The sequence below is a fragment of the Astyanax mexicanus genome, chromosome 7, assembly GCF_023375975.1.
Source record: "Astyanax mexicanus isolate ESR-SI-001 chromosome 7, AstMex3_surface, whole genome shotgun sequence".
Lineage (NCBI taxonomy): Eukaryota > Metazoa > Chordata > Actinopteri > Characiformes > Acestrorhamphidae > Astyanax > Astyanax mexicanus.
Window position 1 is genome coordinate 52309718 of NC_064414.1, and position 23847 is coordinate 52333564.

At 37.4% G+C, this 23847-nt stretch overlaps 1 protein-coding gene across 2 annotated transcripts in view; it reads right to left on the minus strand.

The window, feature by feature from the left end:
* The window catches only part of hpgd (15-hydroxyprostaglandin dehydrogenase), a 34390-nt gene that overhangs the window by 8256 nt on the left and 2287 nt on the right, over positions 1 to 23847 (minus strand). For both annotated transcript variants that reach the window (XM_022684547.2, XM_049481410.1), the window contains exons 3-5: positions 19559 to 19665; positions 14851 to 14947; positions 2871 to 2947 (exon numbers count right to left, since the gene is read on the minus strand). In XM_022684547.2, coding sequence (XP_022540268.1) covers positions 2871 to 2947; positions 14851 to 14947; positions 19559 to 19665 — 281 coding nt within the window. The remainder of the gene's footprint in view (positions 1 to 2870; positions 2948 to 14850; positions 14948 to 19558; positions 19666 to 23847) is intronic.

Sequence of the window (23847 nt, forward strand, 5' to 3'; positions counted from 1 at the left end):
CAAAAAGGAACTGTTTAACATCTGAAGTGTGCAAACCTGAAATCTGTAATAAAGGTACCTGAAAATAGCGTTTATTGTACTGTGCTTTATCCAACGTTAAGAAAATTGTAATTTCACATAATACGCTATACAACTATAAAAATATGAGACCACTTAAAAATTATGAGTTTTTTTAATTTACTGAAGAGAAAACCTCTGGAATATAATCCAGAGGAAGATGGACGATCACAAGCCATCAAACCACCAAACTGAACTGCTTGAATTTCTGCACCAGGAGTAAAGCAGCATAAAGTTATCCAAAAGCAGTGTGTAAGACTGGTGGAGGAGAACATGATGCCAAGATGCATGAAAACTGTGATTAAAAACCACCAGGGTTATTCCACCAAATATTGATTTCTGAACTCTTAAAACTTTATGAATATGAACTTGTTTTCCTTGCATTATTTGAGGTCTGAAAGATCTGCATCTTTTTTTTGTTCTTTCAGCCATTTTTCATTTTCTGCAAATAACTGCTCTAATTGACAATATGTTTATTTGGAATTTGGGAGAAATGTTGTCTGTAGTTTATAGAATAAAACAACAATGTTCATTTTACTCAAACATAAACCTATAAATAGCAAAATCAGAGAAACTGACTCAGAAACTGAAGTGCTCTCTTAATTTTTTACAGAGCTGTATATAAATGTCATATTTCCAGTCAGATAATATTACTAATTCTAGCAATGTTCTGCCCCAAATACCCAAATTCCAGATGACCTGCTTTAGTAGAACCACAGTTACGTAAGACATCCACACCTACAGCCTTCTTCTACTCGTAGGTCAGGAAACAAACGCTTTCTGTTGTTATAGAATGAGACTGAACTCCCAAACCAGAACTATTCTACACAAACGCTCCTTCGTTTACATTATAAACACACTGTAACTTCCTGTACACTGAACAGGAAGCTAATGGTCACTTCCAGACCTTCGGTGTGTGCAGCAGAATGTGAGGAGGTAACAAAGACCTGCCCTGAAACCATTTCTAATGATTCTGACTAAAGCTCTTATTGTGTTACTCTGACTAACACTGTTAATCTAATGCTCTGACTAAGACTCCTGTAAACAGAGGGATTAACTCTCATGGTCTGACTAAGGTGTTGGTTGATGATGACGTGCAGTCTGGGATGATACTGTTTGGGCTGAGTAGGACAAAAGGAATCATACAAGTGAAAAAAGGAAAAATAAATAGATGTGTTTCTGAGGAAAGGATAAGGCGTTCCACATGGTAAACTTATTTTTTTCCAGAAATAGATATTATTAGTTGTTTTAAATAGAAGGAAAAACTGAAAAAGCTGATTCAAATCTATTAAACAGAGTTAAACTTATATATGGACACATGTAGGCTTTATAATTATAATATGTAATGTATACAGTAGCCTTTTATACAGCTCTTATGGCCTTCCATACTATACCCATTCCAATACTCTAATCCCAATATCTATAACACTACCCACTCATACTGTACCATACTACACTGATACCTATCCATACCATTACATACATACATACATACATCCATTCTTAACAATATGTATACCAATCAATAAACATCCATACCGATACATTTACCAATACTCATCCATATCAATATGCATATCAATAGTATACTAATACCCATTCTTTACAATTAATATGCCAATACCCCTCCTTACCAATATGTATACCAATACCATACCATACCATACCAATACCCATGCTTACCAATATGTATACGATTACCCATCTTTGCCAATTTCTATACCAAAACCAGACTTATACCCATCTTTCCCAGTGCATATACCAATACTATACCAATACCCATCCTTACCAAGACTAATACCAATAATGTACCAATACCCATCCTTACCAGTCCATATACCAATAATATACCAATACCCATGCATACCATTGCATGTACCAATACCCATCCTTTCCAATCCATATACCAATAATATACCAATACCCATCCATACCATTGCATATACCAATACCCATCCTTTCCAATCCATATACCAATAATATACCAATACCCATCCATACCAACACATATACCAATACCATACCAAAACCCATCCATACCATTGCTCATACCATTACTTGTAGTAATTGTAATACTACAAGTAATGGTAATAAAATAAACGATACCAACACATCTACAGATATTCATATCCATACAATACCAATACCCATCCTTACCAACACTCATACAATTAACCATAGTTATAATCATGCCAATACACTCCAAACCAATACACATACCAATAGTATACTAATATCCATTCTGCCAATACCATTCCAAAACCCATCCTTTTCAGTAAGCATCCCATTACCCGTCCTTGCCAATATGTATACCAATACCATATCAATACTCATCTCTCCCAATACATATACCAATACTATACCAATAGCCATCCTTACCATTGCTCATACCATTACCTATAGTTGTAACGACCTACTAATATTCATATCCATACAATACCAGTATGCATCCTTACCAATTCATATAACAATACCAATCTATATTATTACCTACACCAATACTCATAGCTTACCAATACCTATACCTATACCTATACTCAAACCCAAATCCATATTCATGCCCAATACCTATCTTTATACCCATACTCCTGTACCAATATACTGTATCCCTCACAGGTCATCACTGTTTATTAGAGCTGTTGGTCAAGCTCTGAAATATGCTTGCATTATTTAGCTATTTTCAGGGTTGAAAGAAGAACTACATCTGTTCCCACATCTCACATTATTCCATGCAAGAATTCCATGAAGAATTGAAGAATTCAGCAGGTTATTGGACACTTTGCAGTGAGAAGGGGAAAGGTGATGGTACTCACTGCCATGGCTCTGGAGAAGCCGATGACGCCGTGTTTGGTTGCTGTGTAGACCGGCTGGTGAGGAGAATGCAGGAATGCTGGGAAAAAAACAAACAACAGAAATACACTAGTGAATATGAATATATTCCAGTTGTAAAACAGACAAACCACACAAATCAAAACCTTGGGCTGCAGTATGATCACACACTCTTCACACCACATTACAACATGACCGGTTTGGTAACTCAAGCTTACTTCTACAGCTCTGGAAAAAAATAAGAGAGCACTTCAGTTTCTGAATCAGTTTCTCTGATTTTACTATTTATAGGTTTATATTTGAGTAAAATGAACATTGTTGTTTTATTTAATAAACTACAAACAACATTTCTCCCAAATTCCAAATAAAAATATTGTAATTTAGAGCATTTATTTACAGAAAATGAGAAATGGCTGAAATAACAAAAAAGATGCAGAGCTTTCAGACCTCAAATAATGCAAAGAAAACAAGTTCATATTCATAAAGTTTTAAGAGTTCAGAATCAATCAATATTTTGTGGAATAACCCTGGTTTTTAGTCACAGTTTTCATGCATTTTGGCATCATGTTCTCCTCCTCCACCAGTCTTACACACTGCTTTTGGATAACTTTATGCTGCTTTACTCCTGGTGCAAAAATCCAAGCAGTTCAGTTTGGTGGTTTGATGGTTTGTGATCATCCATCTTCCTCTTGATTATATTCCAGAGGTTTTCAATATATTAAAATCAAAGAACTCATCATTTTAAGTGGTCTCTTATTTTTTTCCAGAGCTTCAAGACTGGTTTAGTAAGAAGCAATGTAAGCATACATTCCACTGCGATCACACATGGTTTTCTTAAATTGTATTCCTTACTAATGTTTGTAATACTGGATGAAATCCGAAAGTCTTACACTGTCTGAAACTGTATAACACCCAAACATGAAAAATGACTTGACTACAATCATGTTTATTATAAAATATTTTTGCTATATCATCCTGAGACCCAGATTTTGCTTAGTGTGTATTTTTAATTTATCCTAGCTATTTGATTAGAAAGACCTACCAAGTATAAAAACTAAACTTCGTCTTTGTACAGGAAATCGTTTTTGCAAATGTCCTTGTTTGGGGACAGTAGTAAAACAATTAAAAATGATCCTTGCCATTTGAGAGCAGAAGGACCCAAGTCTACAGTAAGTAAATTAACTACTTTCACACATAAAATTCTATGAGAATTGTTACCTAGACCATTTATCTGCCTGGACTGGCTGTAAAAACTTTTGACTGGAATTCCCGCCATCTTTTTTTTTAATCAATTAAGTATAATGTTATGTGAACACTAGTTGTTCTAGGCAGTATCTCTATATAAGGCCAAAGGATCAACGTTTCAAAAAATTATAATAATAATTTATTATCATGGTGCAGAGAAGCAGAAATGTAATGTCCACTTATGAGGACATAGGGTCTCAAGAGGATATTATTTATTCAATGTAACCTGAGTTGTGCTGACTTGCTCTGGGTTTTTACAGGGCCTCAACATTAGCTTATTTACCTTTAAACAGCAGGATTTTTCTTTCTTTTAATTTCAAAATGAAAATCCTGATTGATCTTTATTTGTGCTCTGTACACATATCTGTGCTCGTATCAGTGTGGAAGTGATTTGCACTCGACCTCTATCTTTCATAGTGCATCATTTCATGTTAGTTCTGAAGCTTCACTCTTTTGGAATATGAGCTTTACAATGTTACAAAAAATAGGAAAATCATATAAATGATTCCATTAATGTAACCTGCACTGTACTGACTGACCTACTCTGGGTTTCTCCTTCAGCTTCAAACAGCAGGGTTTTCATCTCAGCTGAGGCCAAAGCCCAAACAACAACAACTGTGACTGATTTCTTGTGTTTCGTCATGGAAAAACTGAACTGAACTCGCCAAGTCCAAGGATTTCTCTCTCCTTCGCTTCTAATTCCAAAATGAAACCCCGCTGACTGCTGACAGTGTTTAAACCTTAAAGCTGCTCTCCATTAATACAAAAGAGCCAAGGATCATTTCCCCAGCTAATACGCTTCACTTTCACAGCGCTTACACTTACATTTATTGTACTTATTATACTTTTACGGCTTCATTTAATCCTGAAATGCAGTTTTTTCCCCCCAAGAGTTTGATCTGCCTGCTCACCACCGGACTATATATAATAAATATCAGCTATCTGTTCGCGCTGTGTTTTGTATTGTACCAGTTTATCACGTTATGACTGTTGTGCACAGCATCCATTACCTCAAACCTCAAGGCTTTGACATGATAAACAACTTTACAACCTTCAGCAAGCCCTCAATTACCGCCGGCAGATGTGCAAAGACGGCGTTCACAATTAAGCAGCTTCTTGTGTGTTCTGGATGAATGAACCTAAACACAATGTTGTCGAGACTCCAGCAGAATCATTCACTCGCACAATGGAAGCCTCTGTTCGGCTGTGTTTACCTCCGTCACAGATGTTCCAGCTTTGGCTCGAGCTGAAAGCTCCACGTTAATTTTGCGGTTAGCTTGTAATAAACCAAACAATGAGGTAATCCCGCAAAGACGCGTCTCCAGAGGAGAGCACCGGAGCAGTGTTGCGTAAGTGCAGCAAGAATCAGAGCGCTGCACTAAAGCTGGCTGCAGGAGAAGACTGTGAGTTTATAGAGCCGGCGGTGCAGGCGGTGGAAAACAGCTGTATTCATGTCCTGAACAAGCATTGTTTTATTTATTGGTAAAATGAAACAATAAACACATTATGCACTACATCTGCATCTACTATGAATTATTCAGTATCTAGAATTAAACTTTACCGTATTTTTCGGACTATAAGGCGCACCACATTATATAAAGGCCTCAAAGATGATAATAAATATGAAGAAAATAAATATGCCTAAATCGAAGTGAGCAAGAGTGTCACCATGATTCCCTTCTAATGGGGAAGCTGGGGGAAGCGCCTAAGTAAATAAAACTGTAATTCTTTAAAAATAAAAATAATTTCTTTTAAAGGTAAAGGAGCGCTGGATTTCTTTCCTGAAAACTGTTTATTTGGGTGAGTAAATCGCTTCGGCTTATTTACAATAAGCTTAGATTTCCAGAATTTGGTCTAATGTAAAGTTTTCAGGGAAGTTTCTCCAGCACTAAGGCTGGGTGCAGCAGCATTAGCATTTGCCTCTAAAAAGGCGCACAATCAATGAATGTCTATTTTCTGGTCTATTTTCTTATATAAGGAGCACCAGATTATAAGACTCATTAAGGGACACTAGTTAGGATGCCTACATTGAAGTGAGCAAGGGTGTCGCCATGTTTTTCCTCTAATGGGGAAGCCGGGAGAAGGGCCTAAATAAACAAAACTGCAATTCTTAAACTCTCAAACAAGCACTATTTATTAATCTACACAAATTTCTCTTCTAAAAACTGTTTATTTGGGAGAGTAAAGCACTTCTGTTTATTTGCAGTAAGCTTAGATTTCCAGAATTTTGTCTAATGTTAAGTTTTCAGGGAAGTTTCTCCAGCACTAAGGCTGGGTGCAGCAGCATTAGCTTTAGCATTAGCTGCTAACCTCAGTGCTAGTGGGATGTTAATGTCAAACCCTGAGTGTTTCAGTAACCCAAGGTGCTATTAGCTAGCGGTTCTTCCCACGTAGCTTGTTTTAACATAGCAAACACACAGACTACAATCCAATATACTGTGGTTAGCAGCTAATGCTAATGCTGCTGCACCCAGCCTTAGTGCTGGAGAAACTTCACTGAAAACTCACCCTTACAACTCTGCACTTCAGTAGAGTGGCTTTACTGCTCTTTAATACCTGACTGGTAGAATTCACACATAAGGTGCACCAGATTATATATATATATTATTATATTATATATATATTTTTTAAGTGTGATATTTTGTAGTAGTCAGGCCAACATAGACAAGTACAATCACATACAATTAGCCTCAGACATAATATAACACAATAAACATAAAACCAATAAAAATATATGAATAAATAAATAAATTACCTTACTCATTTATTAGAACTAAAGCTCTCCTTCCACTAAAAATGCACTTTTTCTTGTTTTTTTGTGAAATACTATAGGTCTCTCTGAGTTGTCTATGATGCTGCATATAAAACTCCTTCTAAATCTCCACTGTCTGCAGTAGCTAATAAAATAAAATCGAAGTTTAAGGGTTAACTTTATCTAGAACTCAGTGCTGTATCTTTATAACTAAGGCTAAAGTATCTCTGAAAACATTTTGTCCTTTGAGTTTTAGAGCTGTAAAATTGACTGTGGGTTGGGGATGGGCGATTGGAGGGGAAGGCAGGTAGGCGTTCTCTGCTGCAGTGCTGTTAGCCAATCAGAGGTGACATATTTGCCTGTATGAATATTAATGAGAAGGAGCCAAAACCAGTAAGTCAATGAACTAAAGCAGGGCTAAACAGAAACAGATGAGCGCTTTTTTTGTTTTTTTTCGTGGCATTTATTCATATTAGAGGCCACAATTACACATTTTAAAATGAATTTAAAAACGATAGAATGAGACTTTAAGACATGTGATAGATACCTATACCTGTACCTATTTTTAAACCTGAATTTCTTACAATCTCCTCTTTAAACACGTCTCCTAAAGAGTTGAAAGCTGGAGTAGTGATGGACCCGCATGCATGCCGGTGCTGTCGAGTTTAGATGGATTGAGGAGTTCGAGCAGAAAAACATAACCTTCTAAACACAAGCTGAGCCTTGATCTTACAGAAATACCACTCTGCACATACCATACATCAGCTCAGTATTGTACTGTCAGTGTAGTTATGACACAGGAATGCAGAGAGAGAGAGAGAGTGGTTGTGTGTGTATGTATGAGTGTGTGTACATAGTGTGTGTGTGTGTGAGTGTGTGTACATAGCAGCAACAAAGCTGTTGCCTATCACCCAGTTTCTTCAGAGTACAGATTAAGGACACAGGCTGGCGTATCTCTGCAGGACCGTCTGAAGGCCGTCTCTGCCTGCTCTTGTTGGAACCTGTCTGCAGCGTGTTTAGAGCAGCGTGGTGTTTTGGTTAAGTCCGTCCGTCCGTCTGCGCAGACCCCGGGCTCAGCGAGTCTCAGCGAGGCCATGTTTACGAGCCTCGAGTGTTTGTGTGTGTGTGTGTGTGTGTATACACAAAACTCAGGGGAAATTAAACAGCGTAGAGGAGCCAGGGGCAAACATGTGGACAGGACACACATACACACACACACATTTACACACAATTACACACCCTTTACACACACTTCTTCTTCTTCTTTTACTCAGAATCGTGATGTACCACCCCAGAGCGCGGCAGTCTGACCGCGCCGACGTACAGTAACCGAAGCCTCGCTTCTCGTAACGACGCTGAATAAAGAAAGAGAGAACGGACTGAATGAACTGAACTGAGAGAACTTCCTCCTCTCTACCTCCACTGAACTATGCTCTGTTTATATACAGTACGTGAGGTCTGCATCTCACAGCTGTCCAATAAAATTCAATTCCCACAAGTCAGGCCTCGACTACGAGAGTGTTTTCAATTCAGCTGTTCGTTCAGATTTGGTACATTACATTTACTGCTGCTGCTGCTGCTGCTGCTTTAGAAGTGAATTCATGCATAGAATGTTTATGAGCAATGCATTCCCATATACTGTATACACAGCTCTGGAAAAAATGAAGAGACCACTTCAGTTTCTGTATCAGTTTCTCTGATTTTGCTATTTATAGGTTTATGTTTGAGTAAAATGAACATTGTTGTTTTATTCTATAAACTACAGACAACATTTCTCCCAAATTCCTAATAAAAATATTGTCATTTAGAGAATTTATTTGCAAAAAAAAAAAAGAAAAATGTGAGAAATGTCTGAAATAACAAAAAAAGAAAAGATTCAGAGCTTTCAGACCTCAAATAATGCAAATAAAACAAGTTCATATTCATAAAGTTTTAAGAGTTCAGAAATCAATATTTGGTGGAATAACCCTGGTGGTTTTTAATCACAGTTTTTTTTTCATGCATCTTGACATCATGTTCTCCTCCACCAGTCTTACACACTGCTTTTGGATAACTTTATGCTGCTTTACTCCTGGTGCAAAAATAATTCAAGCAGTTCAGTTTGGTTTGATGGCTTGTGATCATCCATCTTCCTCTTGATTATATTCTAGAGGTTTTCAATTTGGTAAAATCAAGAGGAAGATGGATGATCACAAGCTATCAAACCAAGCTATCCTGCATGATTTTTTGCACCAGGAGTAAAGGCATGAAGTTATCCAAAAGCAGTGTGTAAGACTGGTGGAGGAGAAAGCTCTGCATCTTTTTTGTTATTTCAGCCCTTTCTCATTTTCTGTAAATAAATGCTTTAATTGACAATATTTTTATTTGGAATTTGGGAGAAATGTTGTCTGTAGTTTATAGAATAAAACAACAATGTTCATTTTACTCAAACATAAACCTATAAGTAGCAAAATCAGAGAAACTGATTCAGAAACTGAGGTGATCGCTTCATTTTTTTTCTAGAGCTGTATGTTTGAACATCCTGAAATAATCATTGATTTGCTGAGGAAATTGGATTTAAACCACTTTCACCTGCAGTGTGAACATATAGCCATATATCAGTTGACCTCAATTTCTTTTATACTCATGCTCGGCCTGCAAACATTCAGGTTCTGCACTAAAGGTTCTTCTAGAGGGTTAAATCCTCTGCTCTATTCCTGGGCAGAAGTTCAAGCTTTGTTTAAATTTCATGTTCCAGAGACCTACATGGAGCTTTTCCAGCAGAGCTCAGAGCGCCGGGGGATTAACAACAGCGCAGGAAAATAAAGTTACATCCATTATTCATCGTCTGCTGCTTATGACTACTATTATTATTACACAAACACACACATAGACACACACAGACACACACACACACACACACACTTCATATTAAGCATTAATATGCACTCAGGAAAAGCGATCTACTGCATACAAACTCCATTACAGCCCAGCAGAACAATAGAGCCATAATACCAAAGCCTCTCACATTTCACTGACACAACAAAAGCCTGAGCCATCATCTGCCTTCATTCCTGATTTACGAGCTCCAGAGAGCTCCTCCTGCCAGGTGAACGCTGAACTCGAAAGCCGGGAGATATTTCTTTCTGACGCGAGTCTGACGGGCGATTGGAATTGACTGGTCTATTGTTTCCTCAGCCAGTTCTTCTTGGAAGCACAGATAGATAAAGAACATGCGTATACAATATCAGCAGAGCTGAAGAGCTGACCCAGAAAGCTCATATAAATATTAGTATATAGCTCAGGCGATGCAACCGCTTCAACAATAAATCAAATGCTAAAATAATTGTCATCTGGGAGCAATCTATGATGCAAATACGTGTTCAGAGATCAAAACACGGAGGCTAGAACTGGTTTAATGAGGCGTAAAATATATAGATCACCCTTTAGAAACAGAATACACAAATTATCTGACATGAATTAATGATTTACGATCTAAACTCAGCCAGAAATCCACTTAAATGTCTGTAATTCATCTTAAAATATTGTTTAACCCTTTCTTATCCTCCTTTCACCCTGTTTTTCCATGCTCAGGACCTCATAGAACCACCACAGAGATTATTAGAGCTCCAGAATGCTCTATATTTCTAGTTGGTGGACTATTTTCAGTCCAGCAGTAGTACTAACCAAACCACTGCTGTTTAAAAACTCCAGCAGCACTGCTGTATCTGATCCACTCATCCATATTTAATGCCTATATTACAGCTATAAATGTGTAAGAAAACTTAAAATAAATATTAGTATATAGCTCAGGCGATGCAACCGCTTCAACAATAAATCAAATGCTAAAATAATTGTCATCTGGGAGCAATCTATGATGCAAATACGTGTTCAGAGATCAAAACACGGAGGCTAGAACTGGTTTAATGAGACGTAAAATATATAGATCACCCTTTAGAAAACAGAATACACAAATTATCTGACTTAAAATAATGATTTACGATCTAAATTCACCCAGGAAACCACTTAAATGTATATTATTCATCTCAGAATATTGATTTTATCCTTTCTTATCTTCCTTTCACCCTGTTTTCCACTGCTCAGGACCTCATAGAACCACCACAGAGATTATTAGAGATGCGGAATGCTTGAATTTTGATTTCTGATTGGTAGTCTATCCTCAATACAGCAGTGGTACTAACGTGTTTAAAAACTCCAGCAGCACTGCTGTATCTGATCCACTCAGCTATATATTTAATGCCTGTCTCACAGCCATATTTAATAGGCTGTAAGTGTGTAAGAAAGCTTATATAAATATTAGTATATAGCTCAGGCGATGCAACCGCTTCAACAATAAATCAAATGCTAAAATAATTGTCATCTGGGAGCAATCTATGATGCAAATACGTGTTCAGAGATCAAAACACGGAGGCTAGAACTGGTTTAATGAGGCGTAAAATATATAGATCACCCTTTAGAAAACAGAATACACAAATTATCTGACATGAATTAATGATTTACGATCTGAATTCAGCCAGAAATCCACTTAAATGTCTATAATTCATCTCAGAATATTGTTCACATACTTTTTCTTGCAACTCTACATAGATAAGCCTTTAGAGAACAGAATTAGTGAGGTCAGACTCCAAAAAACACAAATTATCTGACATGAATTAATTATTTATGATCTAAAATCCTCTGAAATGATTTTCTATCCTTTCTTATCCTCCTTTCACCCTGTTCTTCAAAGCTCAGCACCTCATAAGACCACCACAGAGATTAGTAGAGATCATAGAATTATAAGTGTGGATTTCTAGGACTGTAAGTTTGTACTACAGTCGGTATCTCAGTGGTATTTAATGGGACTGTAAGTGTGTTTAACTTGCCTAGGCGTCACCAGACTGAGCAAACATATGAGTCAGGCTAAATCTCACTAATGACCAAAACAACTGTACAGCCCCTTTAAGCAATCTCCACGTCTGCAGCGTCACACTGTATTACTCTCCTCCATCTGTTCATCTGTCTCCATCTGTCTCCAGTCTCATAATTAACACACTGTCGTATCTGAGCTGAAGATGTTCTTCTTCTATTTTAAGAGAAATTAGTTTTCTACATGTCCGTTACTGTCCGTCACTGTCAGCTCTTTTCAAGTGGCTTCTTCCTGCATTCCTCTCTCGAAACACAACCTTAACAAAAGGTCAGTTTAGATACAGAATCTACTGCTCGTTTTTACCAAAGCAGATCCAAAATACAGCTGGATTTAGTCCTTATAGCATTTAGCATTTGGGCATTATTTGCATATTGGCGACAGATTATAAGAGATTATAATTTATTATGTAGAATTATTGTAAGTATCTGTATGCAAAATTAAATGATTAAAAAGTATGAAAAGCCAAAGAAATCATAGTTTTTTCTGGGATAAATATTGCCATATTTTTAAAAAGTACACTACATTTTTCCAGAAATCAACATACCACATTCATCAATATCATCTCAAGTATTTTATTCCATTTTTCCGTTTTTCTTCCAATTGATCTTCACTAGTGATGCCACAACCCCAGGTCCTCCGACACATGTGAAGTCAGACTCCGCCTCTTTTTGAACTGCTGCTGATGCAGCATTACCGAGTTACAGCATCACAGCGCTAACGCTCGGAGGAAAGTGCAGCGACTCAGTTCTGATACATCAGCTCACAGACGCAGCCTTGTGCTGATCGACATCACCCTAGGAGTGATGAGGGGAAAGCGAGAGCGCCATCTACTGTACCCACCCAGAAAGAGCAAGGCCAATTGTGCTCTCTCGGGGCTCCGGCAGCTGAAGGCAAGCTGCATGACCTGTATTCGAACAAGCGCTCTCCCTATCATAGTGGCAGCGACTTAGTCTGCTTTACCGAGGCTCCCTTGGCTCCCCCTTTGAATAAATTTTTAAAGCACACAATTGCTCAAAGATTTGCTTCTGTGCTTATGTAAATGGCTTAGTCTTCAAACAATAAAAAAAAATGCAAATGTTTTTTTCACTAAGGCTTATCGATCAGCCTCTGGTGGACAAGTCCAAGAAAATGGGAAATAGTGTGTTTTTTCCTGTTGTATCAAGCAGAAAAAGCTGACGCATGATGTTTTTAATTTAAATTGCCTCAAGTGACATTGAGCCTGTTCACACAGAAGGTAAATCTGCCCAAATTCATATTCTACATCATATATGACACAAATTGGTCATTTGTGTGGCTGTGTACACAACAAAAAAGGCAGTGAATCTGATATTTTAATTCTGATTTGAGACATAATTCACTGTAATGCGATTTTGACGCAGAGTTCAGCTGGAAATGCTTTTGAGTAGACGGAAAAATGGACAACAGTAGTGAGTAAGGGCTTCAGTGACGAAGAAACGAAATAACAGACCACATAAATATGCGGAAGGATATTTCTAGCCTTGTAGAAGCTGCGCTGTGTTTCTAATAAATTGGCCAAATGCTGCGTCATATTGCCGCTGCAGCGTCAAAGCAAGCTAGAGCCAATTCTTGGTAATAAGCTGAGCTGCAGCCTGAACTGATTCCTAGCTCATTCGTAGAGATTCTGGTTGAAGAATTAAAGTGAAACTTAATGTGAAGCACTGCTCTGTTGTATATGTGTTTATGTGCGAACTGTCCAGACTCATGTCAGATATGGATCACATTAAAAAGATTGTGTGAACAGCCTAAACTAAATACGTATTTGGTCAGAAAATCTGATTTTATGTGTGAACGTAATCTAAACAATCTGTGATGTGACTATTGTGCATGTTTGGTGGTTGGTGTGGTGCAGTGGATAAAACCGTTGCCTGCTAGTGAGCTACCACATCATGTGGGAGACTGGGGTTCAATTTCCTGTATGTGGTTACTGTACTGTGATACACCAATAAGAGTCCTTGGGCAAGACTCCTAATAATACACTGCCCCTCCCTCCTGGTAGAGTGATGCGAAAGAAGCCATTTCTGCAAGCACACCACAAACAGAGTCGCCTGGGGTATGCAAAAGCAAAAGCACTCCTCAGGCGACTCTGTTTGTGGCGTGCTTGCAGAAATGGCAAGATGATGCTGCAGCTCTTTGGAGGTGGTCTGTGGATTGTCCTTGACTGTTCTCACCATTCTTCTTCTCTGCCTTTCTGATATTTTTCTTGGCCTGCCACTTCTGGGCTTAACAAGAACTGTCCCTGTGGTCTTCCATTTCCTTACTATGTTCCTCACAGTGGAAACTGACAGGTTAAATCTCTGAGACAACTTTTTGTATCCTTCCCCTGAACAACTATGTTGAACAATCTTAGTTTTTAGATCATTTGAGAGTTGTTTTGATGAGCCCATGATGCCACTCTTCAGAGGAGATTCAAATAGGAGAACAACTTGCAATTGGCCTCCTTAAATACCTTTTCTCATGATTGGATACACCTGGCTATGAAGTTCAAAGCTCAGTGAGGTTACCAAACCAATTTTGTGCTTCAGTAAGTCAGTAAAAATAGTTAGGAGTATTCAAATCAATAAAATGATAAGGGTGCCCATACTTTTGCACCGGTCAAATTTTGGTTTAATGCATATTGCACATTTTCTGTTAGTACAATAAACCTGAAATATTACTGTGTCCATCAGTTATTAGATATATCAAACTGAAACGGCTGTTGCAAACCCAAATATTTACAACTAAAAATGATTAAGATTAAAAGGGGCGCCCAAACTTTTCATATGACTGTATTATTATATATTGTGCAGCTGTAATATACAGTCATATGCCCCTTTTAATCTTAATCATTTTTAATAGTTTTACTAAATAAAACCAGACGATCACTGTCTGTCAATGCAATGCCAATAAAAGCTCCTATCATCACCACTGAGTGAAAGCAGTAGAATCACTGGAATACCTTAAAATAAACCATTTTACACCCAAACTCCCAAACTAAATTACTGTTTTTACACCTCAACCAATATAATAAAGATAAATAAAACATATTTAGGATATTTACCTGCCATGGATGAAACATTGATGATGACTCCTCCCTCCTTTCCATATTCTTTACTCATATGATCCAGAGCCAGATATGTTCCCTTAATGACGGACGTCTGTAATAAACACACACAGTACATATAATTACAGTATTAAACACAGATATAGTACAATATACAGCTCTGTTTTACCAAATTTAACAAATTGAAATCCTCTGGGACTTAATTAAGAGGAAGATGGATGATCACAAGCCATCAAACCACCAAACTGAACTACTTGAATTTATCCAAAAGCAGTGTGTAAGACTGGTGGAGGAGAACATGATGCCAAGATGCATGAAAACTGTGATTAAAAAACAGGGTTATTCCACCAAATATTGATTTCTGAACTTTATGAAAAACTTTAAGATATTAACTTGTTTTCTTTGCGTTATTTGAGGTCTGAAAGCTCTGCATCTTTTTTTGTTATTTCAGCCATTTCTCATTTTCTGCAAATAAATGCTCTAAATGACAATATTTTTAATTGGATTTTTTGAGAAATGTCTGTAGTTTATAGAATAGAACAACAATGTTAACAACATTTTACTCAAACAAAAATCTATAAATAGCAAAATCAGAGAAACTATTAATATATAGAATAATTATAATTAAATTATTATCTTTTTAAATGCTCTTTTGTAATCGGTTTTGTCTCAAAACATCAGAAAACTTCTATACTGTTTATTCATTTCCTTGAATATATTTACACTCTATTTTTGCAGCATCGCCCGGTCCTAGATCACGCTGTTACTCACACTAGAGCACTTTCACATCCTGTTTTACACTATCGCGCTGAGCTGAAGTGTGAGAGCGGCTTATTCTCACATTTATTAGTGGACTCAGCACTGCTGATGTCGTAGTGTGGGTAAAACAGCACTGTGATACGAGCGTTCGGCCGCAGTGATGCTGTTGACTTTTCAGCAGATAAGACCTGGAGCCATGCCAACCCAAATATCCATCCCATAATATTCTCTTATTCAGATCCCGAACGAAAGTCCAGAGTGACTCTGACCCCTCTGGCGCCGAGTGTTTGCTCTGTGCTGTGTGTGTTTTATTCAGGTAATCTGTTCTTTTACTGTGAAATATCTCACAACTGTACATCATGCAGCTTTACTTAGGGCGTGTCAGTGTGCCTTTGCTATCATAATGACGGGAAAAGTACACATTGTGCAGCTCGAAATGTGCAATAGGCATGTACTGACTCTCTTTATTAATCATGAGTGTCTGAGTGTGTTAATTTTGGGCATAATGTGAAATAAACCAATCAGTGTGTCACTTGCTCATCATTTCCTTTAAGAGCCAGGTGAGCTCTGACTTTGGCAGATTGCTATTTAAACGGTGCAGCTACCTGAACATGTCCACCGCTTCTTAAAAAAAAAAAAAGAGGTTGGTTTAAAGTTGGTTTGGAAAGTTCAAACATTCATTCCAACATTTTGTCAAAAGATTCTGGACAAATTAGCAGAAAGAATTTTAATTTTAGTATTTAGCCAAATGTTTTAGACTCCAACATTTAGCAAAGGTATTTGCACTCTTAAATTTAGCCAAAAGTTTTGGACTCTGACATTTAGTCAAATGATTTTAGGCTTTAACATTTAGACAAACATTTTAGACTCCATCATTTAGTCCAACATATTTGGACTCCAAAATTTAGCAAAAGGTTTGGAATCCAACATATAGCAAAGGTTTTTGGACTCCATCATTTAGTCAAAGGTTTTGGTCCCCAACATTAATTCAAACATTTTTGGACTCCAATATTTAGCAAAAGGTTTTGAACTCCAACATTTAGTCAAATGTTTTTGGACTCTGACATTTAGTCAAATGATTTAAGGCTTTTTCATTTAGCCAAACATTTTAGACTCCAACATTTAGTGTAAGTTTTTGGACTCCAACATTTAGTCAAACGTTTTTGGACTCCAACATTTAGCAAAGGTTTTCGGATTCTTAAATTTAGCACAAGGTTGTGTACTCCAACATTTAGTCAAATGTTTGTGGACTCCATTATTTAGCTGAAATTTAGCCAAATGTTTTGGACTTCAACATTTAATCAAATGTTTTTTGACACATTTCTATTATCCAAATATATTTGCTTTCCAAGATTTAGCCAAATGTTTTTTTAACTCCAACAGCAGTATTTAAACAGCTTTTCTAGCATTTAAATTTTATAGGTATCAGTGAAATTATGATAGCATTTTATTGGGATTCACAACCTTTGACTAAATTTTGAAGTACAAAAATGTAAATATTTGGCTAAATAGTGAAATGCAAATACTTCCTGCTAATAGAACTGTGTTCAAAATATGTTAACTAAATGTTTAAATGCAAATATGTTTGAATTTTCCAAACCAACTTAATTGCCAACATTTACATCAACAATAAACAGAATGAACAAGCTGAGCTCCTCTGCTGAGAGGTGTTAAACATGTTTAGGTAGCTGCACCATTAAAATAGCAATCCACCAAAGACAGAGCACACCTGGCTCTTAAAGGCAATGGCAAGTGACCAGTGTTGGGCACGTTACTTTGAAAAAGTAATTAGTTATAGTTACTCGTTAGTTCTCCAAAACTGAGTTACTAACGGAGTTACTCCACTATAAAAGTAACTAGTTACCAGTAAAAGTGACTATTGCGTTACTTTTATTATTCACCCTCAAATTATGTAATAACTATTATTATTAGAAAAATAACAAACGAAAATAAACCCAAAATGTTGACAAAAATATAATCTAACGAATTTCAAAAAAAATAAAACGAAATTCTCCACACAACCAAAGAAAATTACTAAAACTTGTAATACTGAAAAAAACGGAAAAAACTGAAAAACGCGTCTGGGGATGAAATTAAACAAACCAAGCCACACTCAAAGGAAATATGTATATATAAACAAAACAAAATAAAAGACAAAAACAACAATCTAATGTTCGTTAAAATGGTATTAATATAACAGCTTCACCAAAAGAGAATAGAGCTTAGATCGGGCCCAAAAAATCCGACCCGACCCAGCCCGAGCCCGTGCACGTTCTGCCCGAGCCCGACTCAACCTGAACCATAAACTGTCTGTTTTCGGGCTGATTGAATGAGCAAAATATGATCAGAATTATGTTAATTAACACTAACATAAAAGCATAGAACTATTATTTAATTAACATGATTTTTAAGAACAGCTACACACAGTGCTGAAAGTCAAACGCGGAGGCGTTCACGTGCGCCCAGAGCTACGTGATTACAGTTTTCATTTTTATTATAGTTTAATTTTATTTTGTTTTACTTTTTTCTGTTCAGTAAGTTTTAATTTGTTTTTAGGGTGGGCTTGCTGGTTTGTATTATTCACACATCTCATCAGAGAGATCAATCTAATAAACGTGAGAGAGAAAGAGAGAGAGAGAGAGAGAGAGAGAGAAAGAGAGATTTCTGGTATGAGATACTCACAGGTAAATGTTCTCACACACTGTATCTTCTGTTTCTCTTTCATCTGCCTGGCGCGGATATTGTAATCCCATACATAGTTCTGCAGTTTTTCAGTGTTTTCTGTCGTATTTTGCTGATAGCGCTTTACACAAGAACAAACGCCACGGACCACGAGTGCCGCGCGCTCGGCACAACACCGCCCGCTGTACAACTCCGCTGTACAACAGCGCTTATAAATAAATTAAACACAAAAACGAGGGTATTCTATCAGTAATTTCAGTTCGTTTTAGTTAGTTTTATAAACACAAAATACAGTTCGAGATAGTTATGTTTTTTTTCCATTTAATTAACGTTTTTATCAGATTCAGTTAACACAAATGTTTTTTTCACTTTCAGTTTTCGCTATTTCGTTCACTTTAGTGAACAATAATAATTGGTTACTTAGCAACTTTGTGATTATCACACCAGAGCTTTATATAAAATAAAAACAGGAGCCCGATTTCGGGTCGGTCCTCGGGTCAGGTCGGGTTCTGGCAGCAGCACCACAAAAACCGGAGCAGCTAAAAAGAGCTTAACGTCCTTAAATCGGAACTTGGCCTGTCCACGGCAATCACTGAATTGATTAGAGCACGCAAATCGTCATAATTGTGCCTCACTTTATCACGCCAACCCACATAAACCTACAGGCCCAGCGGCCAAAAGCTCAAGCTCACCGGAAAGAGGAGGGGTTAACCAGGGCAAAGCAAAGTTAAAACAAAAAAAAATCGGCTAAAGTAACGTGCAGTAACAGGGTGTCGGAAATGGTAACGGCGTTATAGTTACAGTCAGAGTAATTAGTTAGATTACTCGTTACTGAAAAAAAGTAACGGCGTTAGTTAGTTATTCAGAGTTGTATAGACCATTTTTTGCTGAGAGTGTAGAGTGTTTGAGAAATGTGAGCAGATTAATCTACATTTAGAAACGTTTTGGTCATTTCAGTCAGTTGTTTCAATGCATTGCTTGAAACTCAATTCCTGATTTGTGATGTATGTTCTAAGAACCCTCCTGACCCCAGAGCAGCTCTAATCCACAGCACTTCTTATTCAGTGTTCAGGCCTGAAACATGAGATAAACAGGCCGGTGGGCGTGTCCTGTTCTCTGTGTGATAGTTACTCATCCTACGAGCCCCGGGGCGGGAGGTAGGTGTAAGGTAATCCAGGGTAAGTTGTGTAAACTGTGGATCAGGACACATTCAACACAAACACAAACAGCCCAAACCCAAAACACTGTATATATCTGTACCTACCAGATTCACCTCGATCGTCTTCTCCCAGTTCTTCTCATTATTGATTCCTGCATTATTAATGACGATGTCCAAACGTCCGAACTGCTCCACCGTGCTCTGGAACGCTTCTGAAAACAGTCAACAGCCAAAAACAACAACGGTATTACAGTCTTATATTATATACAGCTATAGAACATTTAACCTAAATTAAAATTAATAACCCTATTAACCCTCCTGTCATGTTCTGGGTCAATTTAACCCGTTTTAAAGTTTAAAGATCTAGGAAAAATTGTTAAAAATATTTTTTTTAAGTATGAAACTTCTTCAGCTTGCCTTAATTAGTTTAATCAACATATAATATGAAAACGGTTCATCTCACATATTTGCAAAAAACCACCCCCTGCTAAAACTAAAACTAAAATTAAAATTAAAACACAATTGCAGAGTTATGTTTTAATGTTATGTAAAACTACTGTTTTATGTAAAAAAAGTTACTGTAAAAAAACATGTACTTTAAGTGAATTATCCTAATTAAATCATTACCTGTTAGAGGTAAGGTACACCACCGCACTAAATATTGATAGAATAATTGGTACCACTTTAAAATAAGACTACCTTTATAAAGGGTTTATAAATTGGTTAATAATCAGTTATTACACAGACATAGAAAGGGCAACAATGACCTGTTGTTTGCTAAATAGTAAACACACAGCAATCTGTATTGTTGCCCTTTCTATGTCTGTGTTATAACTGATTATTAATGATTTTAAGGCATTTATAATTAGTAACCGTTAATAAACTAATTGTAAACCGTTTATAAACCCTTTATAAAGGTCTTATTTTAAAGTGGTACCGAATAATTAGTAAAAGAGTTAGTAATTAAATATTCACACTGCTTGTAAGTTTTTTGGGGTTTTAGATATCTTTTGGATAATTAAACACATGAATCTGGTCAAATTAACCCAGAACACCATTGCTTGGTGTTTGTTCCTGACAAATGAACATAATAGGAGGGTTAAAGACTTTTAAATGTTAATTCAAACATAACACAATGGCAAAATTCAGATTATTTTGTTTTATTGTTGATGTAAAAGTTGGTAATTACGTTTGTTTGAAAAAATTCAAAAATATCTGCGTTCCCATATGATTTTGGACACACATTAGCAGCATAAAGTATTAGCATTTCGCTATTTAGCCAAACGTTTTAGACTCAGGCTTTAGATTTTGTCACAGGTTGTGGACTCCAACATTTAGTCAAATGTGTCAGACGAATGTTTTTGAGCTCCATCATTTAGTCAACCGTTTTAAACTCCCAACATTTAGTCAAACGTTTTTAAAAAAATCAAGTTTCCAGATTTTACAGTAGGTATTGACAAGAACCAGAGCAATTAGATTAGCAAATACGTGATATTCCTTTCCTGGGCTGGTCCTGATGAGTGCCAGTTTCATCATCATAACATTTTTGATGTTTTTTTATTCAAAACTGCACTTAAGGATACTTTCAGAGTCCAAGAAATGTTTCATATTGACTGACCTTCATTTTTCTTTACTTAGTTGAGTAGTTCTTGCTTCTCATAATACAGCTTAGAACATTACTCAAATATTCACTATTCACTGTATACCTGTAACTCTACCTCTTCACTACTTTACTTTAACTGATGCTCTCAAACACTTTATTAAGAGACCAGAAATTCAAGTAATTAACTCTTGATGAGTTCAGCACAGCTGTTAACTGAAAGCCTGAATTCAAGGTGACTGAGAAAATGATACCAAGATGTGCAACACCATAGCAACACCACATGGGGTACCATAGAAACCACATACCAACACCTTAGCTGCAACCTGGGATACCACAGCGACCACCTAGTAACACCATAGCAACACCAGTCTTTTTCAAATGCTAATACAAACAAAACAAAAAGGCAAAAAGCACACTTAATCAATGTGAAGTTTACAGACTTTACAGTAGGGCTGTGCGATCCTGATGAGTGCCAGTTTCATCAGGACTGCCCAGAGTCAGCGCTACAGCATTAGTAGCCATAGCTAAGAAGGAGATTACAGCTCTGTTCACTCTGTTTACAGAGCTAGTTAGCATTAGCTATCTTGCGTAAGAAACTCTAGGTTTAAATCGGATCTCCGGTTGATTCTCAATTTTAACAAATTAAATATACACTTAAATATACACTAGAGAAGCACGGTTTGACAAAGGGAGCACAACTCGGCAGAACACCGGTCAAAGCGAGAGCTGTTTACTTCAGATTTTATGATAAAGAGCGGAGTCTGAGGCTTCGGCGTGGTAAAACTGCCCAAGCAATGAATCTCCAAGTCTGAGGTAAGAGTTTAGTAGCGTTAGTTTAGCTGAAAGAAACGTTATCAGTGATGTTAAGTGAAGTTTAAGGGTTAACTTTACCCAGCACTCTTCAACAATCTTTATAACTAAGGCTAAAGTATCTCTGAAAACATTTTGTCTTTTGAGATTTAGAGCTGTAAAATTGACTTGGGGGAGAAAGGCAGGTAGGCGTTCTCTGCTGCAGTGCTGTTAGCCAATCAGAGGCGATATAAATTTGCATGCATGAATATTCATGAGCAAGAGCCAAAACCTCAAGAGTCCTCTAATTCAGTGATCTAAAGCTTAAAAAGGGCTAAAAAGAAACACCTGAGCACTTTTTTTAACTGGGGACCACAAATAGACATATTAAAATTACTAAAAAAAATGATAAAATTAGACTTTTAAGTCTTTTTAAGGATCCACAGACACCTTAAAAAAGTATTAGAACAGGTTTTAATGACTTCAAAAGTGCAGCTTGCCGCCTTAAGGCAGGCTATAGAGCGACGAACTGCCCCGACCGCTTTCAGAACAGAGAACAGGATTTGCGCTGGCAGTGTTCGGCTGGCAGCTGCAGCATTCCACAGACACACACTCGATGAATAGCTAGCTGTCCTTAACGTAACACACTCTGCAGAAACAAGTTCAGCAGGGTTCTGAGATCAGCTCCAGCGCGGCACGGCGAGGACGGACCGACCAGACAAACGTCTGAGAGAATAAAGGAGATCCAGGCTGGTAACAGACTGAAACACTGATAGTAGGAGATGATAGCAGAGCCCTGGAAGAAGCATACACACACACACACACACACACTGTGGACATCCGAGCAGGAACATTCCAGAGTGTGCGCCCGAGGCTTCGGAGGAAGTTTATATGAGACCTGTTGGAGCACTGCACTGTCAGATCTTCTCACCATGAAGATGTGTGGAGGTGCTGCAGGGCTTTAGGGAAATTATAAACAGTCTACCTGAGAAGGTGTAGGAGGTCCTGCCAAATTAGGGAGGATTAGACATGTTGTGAATAGACTGGTGAAGTGGAGAAAACAAAGCCTGCAGATATACTGTAATACATGTATACTGTACTGCAGGGGTGTCCAAACTTTTTTTGTTGGGGGCCAGAAGGAGAAATATATTTGAAGTCAAGGGCCACAGACTCTGTAATAAAACAAATAATAAAAAAAATACCACTTTAAATAATATTTTTTTCCTGATTATTTCATTTACACACCATTTTACTTGACTTACTATCTTTATCTTTGACAGTGTTGTGTAAACTATTTTTCAAATTGATGTTTAATTTCATGATGTCTCTTAATATTAAACTCTGTTTTTCTGCGCTAGAAATGCGCACTCTCTCCGCTTTTAGACTCTTTGGCCCGTTTTTCTGCGCTAGAAATGCGCACTCTCTCCACTTTTAGACTCTTTGGTCCGTTTTTCTGCGCTAGAAATGCACACTCTCTCCACTTTTAGACTCTTTGGCCCGTTTTTCTGCGCTAGAAATGCACACTCTCTCCACTTTTAGACTCTTTGGCCCGTTTTTCTGCGCTAGAAATGAGCACTCTCTCTGCTTTTAGACTCTTTGGCCCGTTTTTCTGCGCTAGAAATGCGCACTCTCTCCGCTTTTAGACTCTTTGCCCCATTTTTCTGCGCTAGAAATGCGCACTCTCTCCGCTTTTAGACTCTTTGCCCCATTTTTCTGCGCTAGAAATGTGCACTCTCTCCGCTTTTAGACTCTTTGGCCCGTTTCTGACACCTAGCGTTCAAACTTTGAATCTCACATTATAAAAACCTGCTTAACAGCGGGCCAACTTTCATTTTATTTCTAAAATACCTCGCTGGCCGCTCCAAAAAAGGAAACGGGCCACAAATGACCCGCGGGCCATAGTTTGGACACCCCTGCTGTACTGTATATACCCAGCGAGAAATGAACGAGAAAACAAATAATCAACAGGTTAAAACATTAGTAAACATTTTGCTTAGAGTTC